This window comes from Muntiacus reevesi, chromosome 10 (assembly GCF_963930625.1).
Source record: "Muntiacus reevesi chromosome 10, mMunRee1.1, whole genome shotgun sequence".
Classification (NCBI taxonomy): domain Eukaryota; kingdom Metazoa; phylum Chordata; class Mammalia; order Artiodactyla; family Cervidae; genus Muntiacus; species Muntiacus reevesi.
In genome coordinates, this window is record NC_089258.1 from 25,792,009 (window position 1) to 25,805,376 (window position 13,368).

The following is a 13,368-nucleotide window of genomic DNA, read 5'->3' on the forward strand; positions in this document are numbered from 1 at the left end:
TAAATAATGTAAATTAGTGATGTAATCAATTGATTTTTTTTTTTTTTTTTAGCGGAAACACTATTAGATGCAGAAAGGGAAATTAGTTGGGGGGAGTGCTATACTAGAGACGTAAATTCTCTTCCCCCATAGAGAGAGTCAAAAGATGCTATCTAAACAGAAAAGAAAGAAAAAAAAAAACCCAAGAAACAGCAGAATATGCGTGTTATTTTAAAATACAGAAACAGGCGTTAGAAGAAACAGCTCGAAATGTTAGAAGGTGGTTATTCTGATGAGCAATAATCAGGGATAGGGAAGACTAGACCAGAGGTTTTGCTTAAGGGTTCCAAAATTTTGACAACGTATGTTTATCTTTGAATTGTTCATATCTAGCTCGGTACCCCCATTCCTCTGAGTTCGTGAAAAATACAATGTAAATTATTTGGAGCCTTACAGCTTCACGCTGTGAGTAGGGACGGGGAAGGAAAATGCACAGAGAGAAGTGATGGCTCCCTGGTCACACACTCGCGTCCCACACGCGCGCTTTTACCAATTAACTGTACGCAAGTGCGCAAGGAGACGAGGTGATGGGCCCAGACAGGTGGTACAGGAACGAGGACGTCAACATCCTGCTAATTCTAATATCACTTCTGACGCTGAGGAAAAGAACGTTTTAGAGAACAAACGGAGAGAGTTAGAGCTGACACCAAACGCTTCCGAAGCTCAGCGTGCGGAGGAGGCCCGGCTGACGGGGCGGCCAGCCCCACCCGCTTCCCCCTCAGGAGGAGGAGCCGACCCGCCCAGAGCCGGCCGCCCGCAGTTGTGCAGGCGCTGCTCCCTGCCAGTCAGGACGACACAAGACGAGGAATTTAAGGAAGAGTGTCGGCCGCTGCCCTTCTCAGCGCTCGAAGCCGCACCATGCTTGCCTTCCGAAAGAGCCTGACTAGGGCCCTGGCCGCTCCAACGATGGCGCCTCAGGTACCGGCCGCCGGGACGCGCCCAAAACGTTTCCTGGGGGAGGAGAGCAGGGGGCGGGGGCGTCTGCGGGGGTAGAGCGCGGGCCGCGCATGCGTCAGTGGGCCCAGACCGGCCCGCGCGGTGCTGCCCGAGAAGTTCTAGCAAGTCTCGGAATCCGGAGGCGGGGGTCCCTGGGACGCGCGGAAGGAGGGAGGAAGGGTGCCTTTAGGAGAAGACCCACTGCCAGGGTCGCCTAGCCTGGGTGCCCGCTGGTCGTGAGGACACGCCTGAAGCGCCAGCTGCTGCGTCTTTGCGGACCCGCGAGGTTGCTGTTGCCGCATTGGGGCCTGTACTAGGCACTGGTCCAGCCTCTCTCAGTATGTTTTGACAAGCCCCTCCAGACTGAAGGAGCAACAGAACAATTCTCCGCCTTTTAAATGAAATACACAACCTCCCAGCATTTTGCAGGCAGAGAACCTTAAAGAGAGGGCCCAGGGTTCGCGTGGTGGAGCATCTGCGCAGCTATCACTGTCTCCTGAGGTTGGTGCCCGAGCCAGCCACTGTCAGGAACCTCGTAGCAAATATGATGATGACAACTTCATTTAATCTGAATGAGAAATGTACAAAATAGATTATTGTGATTCCGCTTAACTGTCAGGGATTGGCCTATTCTGTGACTCTAACCTAGAGATTTTTCCTTTTGATATTCAGGCTTTTACTTCCTTCTCAAACTGACTTTCTGGTGGAGACTAAAGAGAAACCATTCACCGGAGATTAGCATTACAGCCTTTATCCTGATTTTCTCTACTGGGGCAGGATCAAGAATTATTCCTTAGAATTTTATTCTGTACTTTGACGTTATTAAATGTCAACCAGATGTTCTCTTATAAATGAATTGGAAGTCACTACTAAGGAAAATGAGCCCTAATTTAGAGAAAAGGAAGCACTCATCAACAAAAATTACTTCATGACTTCTCACAAACCACATACCCCTTGCCGTTAACCTTTCCCTGAGCTTTCCTATTGTATATTTCTTCTGCCAGTGATAATAAAATGTGTGCTGTTGATCACATATTTTGATCTCCAAATATGAATTCCCTGAAAAGTTGTTACTATTGCATTGACCCATTTTCTGATATCTGATATATTTTATTTATAATATTTTTAAACTATAAGTAGTAGGCAGCTTTTATTTGCTTAATATTGTGTTAATAAAGTTTGGTAAAATGGCACCAAAAGAACATCTGCCAAATGCAGGGGCAGCTGCACTTGTTTTTGATGGCAAGCGTAGTCAATTGGGCAATAAGAATATGACTCATCATAGACTTGGAATGACCTCAAAAGAGATTATAATTACACCTTATACACAGTTAAGTAAAATATATGTATTACTGTGTTCGGTGAACAAAATATATGTCACAGCATGAAGTGTACTGCTTTCTTTGACAGTCAGAATATGGCTAAAATTCATCAATAACTTTATAAGTACCTAAACTATTTTAATAGATAATTCTGGTATAATCAACTTCAGGAAATGTGCACATGCTAACAAAACTTAAATAGGATGGATATGTAAACTAGAATACTATGTGTGTGTGTGTATATATATAGTATGTATTTGTATATACCAATGTATACACACAAAACACATACAATACACAAAGCATTTCCTATTGAAAGTTAAGTTCACTCAGAGAACCAAATTAGAAATTTACATTGTGAGCATATGGCTATTACGGAAGTAACTAATGGTTCTTAACTGATATTTACATCAACCTGCTATAATCGGGTGGATTAAATGCCCTTCTGCAGATTGCATCTGTAATTAAAACCTAGTAACTATTCACACAATTCTGACACTGATTTTTTGTTTCTTTTTCTAGGGTTTACACAGGATGTCACCGTATTACAATACAATTGGCTAGGTCATAGTTTCCATTAGTTAAACTCCTATCCAGTTTTTGACCAGTGGTCTGCTTCATTGGATTTAAAAAATACTTTGATTAGACCAGGAATTTCCACTGTTTTAGGAACCTTAAAAAAATGAATTTTTGCCAGTAAACACATTTTCATTGTGCTAGCCAAAATACCTGTATATTTAGAAACTGTTTTAAATGTTTTAACTCTAACATATATACTATTCAATAAAGGTGGAATATTGGTTAAATAAGAGGTAATAAACTATTTGTAAAGACTATTAGGATCCTAATTCTAGTCCTTTTGTATAAAGAAAATGCCCCAGTGCTTTCCTGTGAGCAACTTCTCATGAAAAAGTGACTAATGGTGGACGCCCTCCTAGGAAACAGTAGCTATAGAATGTTTCAAAGTGGGCATCTTTATTGACATATCTCTAAAATTCTATGGAGAGAAGACAACAGAAGTCCAAACAGATTATAAATCTAATGTGTGTCCCTTGTTTCCAGACTCAGATTTGGTTGTAACATAATATTATAAACCCTTCTTTCCCAGAATATTTAAATTTTCCTTATCTTTCTTCAGGTATGTTCATCTTTTGCTACAGGCCCCAGACAATATGATGGAACATTCTATGAATTCCGTACCTATTATCTTAAGCCCTCAAAGATGAATGAATTCCTGGAAAATGTTAAGAAAAACATTCATCTTCGGACAGCTCACTCTGAATTGGTTGGATACTGGAGTGTAGAATTTGGAGGCAGAGTGAATAAAGTGTTTCATATCTGGAAGTATGGTATGAGTCAATAGCTTAAGCATTCAGTACAGATGTCCATTCTGTTAGATATTACATGAGACTTAGTTCTTGGATCTGTGTTACTTTAAAAACATACAGGTTAAGTAAAACTTTTAAAAAGCAACACCAAAAATAAATTCAGTGATTATTCTTCCCAACAGCCCATCACTGGAACCTTTATATTGTGAACTAAACTAATTCTAAAAAAAAAGTTTAGAGTGGCTTATTGTAAAGATTTTTTATGAAAAATTTAAAGCAGTGATTGCAAGAACCCAAGTGGGTTAGGGTCATAAAGAAAAGAATTATTTTTTTTTTATATTGAAGCTACATCTGGAAATTAATGTTTTAGCCAAAATCATTCAAACATTTAGGGGACTTTAGGGAAATAGAAGATGATAGGGGATTCCTGGATCCAAAAGATCCACTGGAGAAGGAGTAGATAGGCTGCCCACTCCAGTATTCTTGGGCTTCCCTGGTGACTCAGATGGTAAAGAATCCACCCACAATGCAGGAGAACTGGGTTCGATCCTTGGGTTGGGAAGATCCCTTGGAGCTACCCACTCCAGTATTCTGGCCTGGAGAATTCCATGGACTCTATGAGGTCACAAAGAGTTGGACACAACTGAGCGACTTTCACTTTCAGGGGATGACAGTTAACTTCAAACCACTCATCCACCTGTAAGATTCAACAATTCTGTTGTTTTCAAGGCCACTTTTGATTTTTTGTGCTGCCATAGTTTCAAGGAATTCACTGTCATACTAGTCTATAGAGGTAAAAGAAAAGGGACTGAGTGAGTTCTTCTGATACTGAAGCTGACCAACCACTGGTTTAGAAAAAGGAGAATGATTACAGGAATCCCCAGAATATTTATTACTACAGTATCAGATCTTTGTGATGTCACATAAGGACTTGATGATACCTAAATAATTTTTGGAGAAGGAAATGGCAACCCACTCCAGAATTCTTGCCTGGGAAACCCTATGGGCTACAGTCCATGGGGTCATAGGAGTCAGACATGACTTAATAATTTGATTTAATGTCTGGTCATCAGTGTTCAAATAGTCATAAAGTAGTTTTATATGTAAAGGGCTTCCCAGGTGGTGCAGTGGTAAAGAATCCACCTGCCAATGCAGGAGATGCAAGAGAATCAAGTTCCATCCCTGGGTCAGGAAGATCCCCTGGAGTAGAAAATGCCAACCCACTCCAGTATTCTTGCCTGGAGAATTCCATGGACAGAGGAGCCTGATAGGCTACAGCCCATGGAGTAGCAAAGAGTCGGACACGACTGAGCATGCACTCTTACTCATTCTGTATTTAGCATGGCCATAGTTTAGGGGCTCTCCCTGTTGTAATAGAACAAACCCCATTAAAACGCAACTTATGCCTTTATGCACCACCAGTTGAATCATGTTCCACTAAGAAAATTACTAGTAACGTCCTGATATAACTTACATTAGCTCTAAGATAACTGTTATTCCTTATTTACACAGCATAAACCATAGAAAACTCTTTTACCATTAATCTTAAAAGGTCCTATTACTAAATATAGTAGTACTAGGCCCATATGTTAGTAACATATGGGTAACAAACAGGAGAAATAGTACTGGGTTAAAAAGAATGGGTGACAAGAGAAAGAGCACTATTTCTTTAGAAGTTGTTTGTTCACAGAGAGGCTGAAAAGCAAATCTTAACTTCATTTCATGTTAATTAACTTCATGTTAAATTTAATTCAATTGTACTTTGACCTTGCCACTCTTCACCATCATCACTAACAAAGAAAAAGTGTTTTTTTTAAACTAGCACTGTAATTTAAATGCCTCAATAAAATTAGTAAGTAAAGTTAACGTATATTGAGCACTCACTAGGTATCAAACAGTGTGCTGTACTGAGCTCATTTCATGTACTAATTCATTTAATCCTCACGTCAGCCCTGGAGTTAAATAGACACAGAAAGATTCAATAACTTACCTAACTCTCACAACTACCTATTAAGTGCTAGAGCATATAAAGCTCACTACTGTATGACATTATCATTAATTGATTACATTGCTGCTCCTGTTTAAGACCATGGACAATTGGGAACAGCGTTGGTATTTCCAGTAATATAGCACAGTTCTTATGTGGCCTCGATGAATGTTTATAAAATTGAATGAAACCTAGAGAAAGTAGAGGTAATTTTAAATCAAACATTTTTATTTTTCTTACTCCTTCCTATAGACAATTTTGCTCATCGAACTGAAGTTCGGAAAGCCTTGGCCAAAGATAAGGAATGGCAAGAACAATTTCTCATTCCAAATTTGGCTCTTATTGATAAACAGGAGAGTGAAATCACTTATCTGGTGCCATGGTGCAAATTAGTAAAACCTCCAAAAGAAGGTAAGTCCTTCTGTCTTACTCACTTTGAGCTTTGATGGAGAAACTACTTAAGATTTTAAACTATAAAAACTAAACTTCTAGTGGGGAAAATGAAGTTAATCTTTTGCTTAATATAGGAATATATGTTGATTGTTGAGATAAAAATAAATTAGAGCTCTTAATTTTAAAAATGAGCATTAAATAATAATGAAGTATTTTTCCAAATTAGTATTGTTCTGATGCTTAAAATTTAGCTGTATTATAGAAAAAGTTGACATGGTCACTAAAGGTTGAGAATTTGGGCCTTGGGAACAAGGAACACATGTGGGTAAATGAGGGAAAATGTATGATATTTTATCATAATTTTAAAAAATATAAACTTTTAAAAGTATTTTTCATAAGTCACTATCAATCTCAAATCATTAAGTATAAATTTGCTTATAAAATTGACTGTTTGGGGGTAATGAATTAACTGAAACTGCCAACCTATATTACTGTAGTCTAACGTTTGTGTCTTCCTCTTTCTTATTTCTCAGTTTGAAAATAATTCCTAAAGATTTGTCTTCTTCCTGATTTCACTTCTTGCTGACTTAAAGAAATTATTACCTCAATCCAGTTTTAACCAAAGGTCAGATTAGAAAAAGCATAAATTAATTGAAATGGTATTTTATTCCCCCCATTATTCCCAACTCTATAGTGCATTTTAGATTATAAGAGATTGAAAAGTCTTATTTAGATCCTTATCTGCCTAGACCCCCCTCAGCTTTTGGCACCATCTAAATGAACTACTGGACTTCAAAGATAATATTAAGGCTTGGTTCTCTTCCTCTGTGTCATTCATGATTCTTCAGTAACTCGCATGTTTTTCCTCTACTTCTCAAATCTACTGATCCTGTGGTTTCTTTTTGTCCATCCACTCTGTACTTCTATCCAAACGTAAAATGCTTTTCAAGAATTTACCTGGATATTTAGGAGTAATAAAAGCATCTCCTTTAAGATTCATTTTCCCTCAAAAACTCTGAGGTTCATCGTTTGCCTGCTGTTGCTGGTAGAAATGCAAACCTATAGGAGGCAATTACATAAAGCAAAAAAGTAGTGAAAGTTGAAGAGTAGAGCTGTAAGAAATTGGAAAATACTCTTATTCATCTCTGTTATAAAAGTGTAGATGCAGGCAGCTAAAAAGTCCTATTCTGTTATAAATTCTCACTATTTTATTAATAAATTTTATAGGTTAAAAATATTTTAGATAATAACTTACCTGTATCTTCTAGTCCCTTTTTCTTTGTTCTGTACATTAAGCTAAAACAACTCACCCTTAAACTAGAACAAAGACTTTCTAAACATAAAAGCACAGAAAAACAGTGCAAATTATTAACAAATGTCTACATAAACATGTGTACATGTATGATCCTCCAAATCTATATATGTAGATTAGCTTTTCACCAGAACCAAACTAGACAGGACTACAAACTGCTTGAATGTGTTCTGTAAAATATTTCTCTCCCTATTCTAGGAGTCTATGAACTGGCTACTTTTCAGATGAAACCTGGTGGGCCAGCTCTGTGGGGTGACCCATTTAAAAGGGCAGTTCATACTCATGTCAATCAAGGCTACACAAAATTAGTTGGAGTGTTCCATGCAGAATATGGAGTACTCAACAGAGGTACAGTTGTCCGTCTCTTCTATGAAATTACAAAATATACTGTTGATCTGCTGTTAAGCTCCTTGGGTCAGTTTGTTTCTGTTCTCATTATTGAGTGTATTTTACTTTTTATTGCCAAATTATTAGTTTTTTTGTAATTTTAAGAGTTAAGTAAACCTGTGTTCAATCTTATATAGAATATCAATACCTTATGAAGCCTTTTTCAGATATTGAACTGCTCTTTTCTCTGATATATCAAAATGATAAAATTTTAAAAAACTGGAAAGAATCTCAAGAAATCACCTGTTCATCGTTTTTTTAATGTACTTTTACTATTTTTTCTAGTTTTATTGTGATATAATTGACATATAACCTTGTATAAGTTTAAGGTGTAGAATATAATGATCTGATGTATGGATATATTGTGAAATGATTACCACAATAAATTTAGTTAACATCCATCACCTCACATAGTTACAAATTTTTTTTTCTTATAATGGAAACTTTTAAAATTTACTGTCTTAACAACTTATTTATTTTATATATGAAAGCTTGTACTATTTGTACCTTTTGTGATTTTTTAAAAAAAAATATTACTTGATGTAAGGAGATTGTTTTGGGGTGAAAAGTAATATATAGTTTTTATAATATTAAAAACACAGACAAACACAAAGAAATAAATTAACCAATGTCTCACTACTTAGATACACCATATATATATATATATATATATATATATATATATATATATATATATATATACACCATACTGGCTTATTTAATAAAAACATCTGTTTGGGATACTTAACTTTTAAAGTTGAAATATACTCCAATCAGAATTTGAGTGGGGTTTTTTTGTGGCAAACTCAGAAAATGTTTATAAAGTTTATCTGAAAGAATAAATGATTAAGACTTTTAATATTTGAAAACCCATTATATCCAGTTGCCTCATGTCTAATGGACATCTCAAACCTAGCATATCCAAAAACTGAGTTAATCATTCCCCAGAAATTCAAATTCTGATAATATATTGTAAAAAAGAAATAATAAAGTTGGACTGTGCAAAAATATGTGTTTGTCCCAGTTGAGAAATACATGCAGAAGAGAAAAATTATGATAATTATTGAATGCCCATCTCATACCATACACTAAAATAAAATCAAGATGGATTATAGATCTGTTAAAAACTGAATTTGTAGAATTACTGAAACAAAATATAGATTAATTTATTAACATGTGAAAACAACATTTGTAAGCCAAAAATAAATGAAAAAACTATAGAGAAAAAAAAGAATCAACTGATGATTTGATTATTCAAAGGCTCAAATTTTGTGCATTTATATGTGTGTGCATGTGTGTATATATATGTGTGTGTGTGTGTGTTTATATATATATATATGTATATATATATATGAAATCCAAAAGAAAAGCTTATGCCAAGATGACACAGGTGACTAATATATATTAAAGAAGATGCATATTAAAACAATAATGAGATGCCATTTTTTACCTAATAAAAATGTATTATAAAGATACAGTATTAGAGGGGCCAGGGAAAAACAAATACTGTTGTACTGTGTTAGGCTTAAGTTTGCCCCCCTCCAGTAATTTGGCAATATAAATATAAATAAAAAGCTTTAATATTTCAGTTGTTTTTGCCTACATTCTAGGAAACATGAATGTTTTTAGTTCTACCAGAAGGAAATTTGAAAGGACATAAAATACAGTCATATTTAAATGATCAGATTAAAGGTTTTTTAAATTTCTAGTTTACTATAATGAATGTGTAAACTTTTTTATTTAAAAAACTACTGAAATGTGTGTACACACATCTTTTAATCTTAAATTCATGCTCAGTGTACTAGGAGTATGATAATATAATATGCTGAGTATAAATCAGTACCTCACTTCTTGAGGATAGTGTATAATATATACACTGTATATTTGTAAGTGTGTATATATGTATATAAAATACTCTTTGCTTCTCTCAGTCTAAATTTTAGGAGTTTATATTAAGAAAATAATCAGATCTAGACTGCCTGGGTTTGAATCCCAGCTTCACTAATTAAAACTCAATGACCTTGAATGAGTTACTTAACCTTATTGTGCCTTACTTATTTTCCTCATCCAAAAGTGATAATAACCTGCACCTAAGGTTACTATGAAAACTAAATGAGTGAACACATGCAGAATTTAAACCAGGCCCAGCAATGCAGCAAGCACCCCACAAATGTTAGTGGTAAATGTTCTTATCATAGATGTACATGTACTGCTGCTCTAATCAAGTTTATATCAGCATTGTTTATAGTAAGGAAACTTTGGAAACAATGTGGTATGAACTTCTTTATGTAACACACATGTGCTACATAAATAGATATATAAATATGTGTCATATATAATGTAATTATAACTATACACATATATTCTTATACATGTTTATATGTATTGTTGTTATTGTTTAGTCGCTAAGCCATGTCTGACTCTTTTGCAACTCCATGGACTGTAGCCCACCATACTCCACCACTGTCCATGGGATTTCTCAGGCAAGAATACTGGAGTGGGTTGCCATTTCCTTCTCCAGGGGATCTTCCCAACCCAAGGATTGAACCTGCATCTCCTTCCTTGGCAGTCAGGTTCTTTATCACAAAGCCACCAGAGAAGTGTGTGTGTGTGTGTGTGTGTGTGTGTGTGTGTGTGTGTAAATACAAACATGTATTCTATAACTGTTATCACTGAGCCACCAGGGAAGCTTGTGTTTGTGTGTGTAAATACAAATATATATGCATAACTGTGGACAGAGTTACACCAAGTATTAAAACGGTTTTTTCTGGGTGGTATAGAAATGCCTCGTACTTTCTCTTTCTCTGCATTTTCCTATATATATAGTATATATTATAAAAATTTATGCACAAGAACATTATCCCAGTATTTCAAAGAATATTGAATTCGTGAAAATAATTTAATTGGCCAATAAGAAGTTGGGATGAAATGTTGTTACAAGAAGGAATTCCCATAGCCATTAAAAATTAATATTATTCCCAGAGGAAGTACAAATTGTTGATTTTTAAAAATATGTTACTAGGACTAAGCATAATATACAGAAAGATCCTAATGTGATTTTACTCCCATTTTTTTTTTAAGAAAATGCACTTAATAGAATTTTTCCTTAGACACTTAATATCCTACTTTTTTTTCTTTCCATCACCCAAATATTCAATAGTAAGCACAACTTTTTTATAATCTTGCTTTTTTAAAATAAAGTTAACATGTATTAGGAAGTCATACAATTTGGGTCTTGGCCTGATTATGTCTTTAGCTGCATTATTTTACTTCTCTTTTCCAGCTTTTTCTTTCTTCATCTACAAAACAAGTTTGACTAATTATTTCTCTCCCATATCTCTGGCCCCTCTGAAATCTTGTCAGTAACATACTTAGCATTACGTGTGATACTCACTATTTTGATTGAAAGAATAGGACTTTCAGTTTCTTGTTAATGTTTCTGTCTCTTATTGGTAGTAACGCCACAGTCTTTAACATCTATTTCTGCAGTTCATGTTCTTTGGTGGAACGAAAGTGCAGACAGCCGTGCAGCTGGGAGACATCAGTCTCATGAGGATCCCAGAGTAGTGGCAGCTGGTAAGCTATTTCACTAGGAATGAGTTATTCTTACAACAAATCGAATTTAGTCAATAACTTTATATGCCTTCTTACAAATTTATTTCCAGTTCGGGAAAGTGTTAACTTCCTTGAGTCTCAGCAGAATATGCTTCTGATTCCTACATCATTTTCACCATTGAAATAGTTTTCCAGTGATATACAGAGCATTTCATGAACTGTCATAAGATGTATCTGCTATTGGTGCTTAAATTCTCCCAAGAGATTCTCACTTTATTTTGAAGGAGGTGGTAAGTTAATTTGCTATGTCCTTTGCATATTTAAAAGCTACATCTGTCCATTGTCACTACCACTTCAGGAAACAGTCTGTTCATTTTCCCCTTGGCATTTTAGTATCTGTCATATGTTAAAAATACTTGCCTTTATTACCAGGTCTTGATTTTTCATTTGTTTGAGAATATCTCTCATTCTCTATTTTGATAACCCTCTGCTTTTGTAGCATTTTTTTACATTCAAATGATTATTACATTTCCATATCTATGATAATATCTTTAAATTATTTGTATACATTATTACCTTTTTCATCATGTCTGTTTTTCTGAGATTTTAAAAATTTTTGTCCAGTCAGGTTTATAATACCAAATGGGGTTCATAAAAATATTAAACATATTTCATTACTATGGAAGAGTACAATGTTATCTGTGTCATCTGTATTAATGTTTTTCACATTACTTACTTACTTGAAAAATGTTATTAGGTCCTGTTATTAAACATCATTGATGAATCATTGGTTTATATGCTGCAGTGTCTTCATTTATAGTCAGTTTTACTAATTTTTACTTCATTTTGAATCACTTTTAATAAAAACATTTAATAAATATTTTATAAAAGATATTTTAACAAAGATATTAGTGAGATATTTATGCTTATGGAAATGTTTGCCCTAATAAAAGTCTACATATACAATCTGATTCTTTTTATTGTGTTTTATATTTTTATCTTCATTTATGAAGCTGTTGTTGTATTGCCATAAGGTAATGAGACAATAATAATATACTATCTTTATTGTAAATATTAAGTCACCTCAAGTAAATACCCTGCTAGTAACCTTGAAAGAATTTCTTCAGTACCATCACAGATGATACAAGATCTTACAAACACCTTCAGTTTTTAAGTTGAGTGCCTCAGCCTTCTTAAACTAGATTTGGTACTACCAAGCTCTCCTGGTAATCTGTACTTACAGCTATGTTATTTAATGTTTCTAACACATTGCAAAAACAATATAGTAAATTATGAATTAGCTCTCCATGGGGAAACTGAAAAAACAGGGAGCTCGATCACCTCTCAGTTACCTGGTCCTCAGGAATTTGGAGGACAGATGAGTTTCGTAGTAAATCAAAGAACACCCTGACTCTGGAGGTTCAAATCCTTCAAACATATTAGAGGCATTAGCTCTGAGTTTTAACTGAGAGTCTTCTACCTCAGCTTCTTTGAAAGGTTCTCAGGGAATGAGGTGGCAGTTGTATTAACTGCCATCCATGTGGACATACTTGCTCTGGTATGAGATCGGCTCTGTTTTTAATGCCATGTTTGGTGACATGAAAGTTTACAGTTCTGTCTGCCTTTTCTTCTTTTGTTCATCTTTGGATAGCTAGAACACTTCCTGCTGAAGGCCAAAGGCTCTTTTATTCATCCAATCTAGAGCCCTGATGGAGGTTTATGACACAGCAGCAGACGGGTGGTCTTACCATGTCCCAGACAAAATTGGAGAGCCAGTCGATGACAGGCTTCACTCCAGTGATGAACTGCAGGTGCTTCACTTTGCTGATGTTCTCCTGGTTAGGAACATGACAAAGCTGGCTAGGAAGAAGGACATCACAACAGTGACACAGATGGACATAAGCATGTCCACTGACGTGCTCTTCCTGCAAAGAGAAAGTTAATGAGGATCTGAGGGATCACTGATGCAATTGAGGACTCACTAGAGGCAGACACACATATGCACACATGTCTATCTGAAGACTATCCCAGGGATATTCTAAAAACACCTGTTCAATAAGTAAAATTGTTTTATTCAGTGTTAAAACATCATTTCATTTTCAAAAACCT

The 13,368-nt window shown here is 35.4% G+C and overlaps 1 protein-coding gene across 1 annotated transcript; it reads left to right on the plus strand.

The window, feature by feature from the left end:
- Positions 1-770: 770 nt before the first annotated feature.
- NIPSNAP3A (nipsnap homolog 3A) lies at positions 771-12,048 on the plus strand. The gene is made up of 6 exons (XM_065947162.1): positions 771-957; positions 3,436-3,646; positions 5,865-6,023; positions 7,516-7,665; positions 11,194-11,280; positions 11,370-12,048. Exons 1-6 carry the CDS (start codon positions 898-900, stop codon positions 11,444-11,446), a joined length of 744 nt encoding a protein of 247 aa, XP_065803234.1. The 5' UTR covers positions 771-897; the 3' UTR covers positions 11,447-12,048.
- The last annotated feature ends 1,320 nt before the right edge of the window (positions 12,049-13,368 follow it).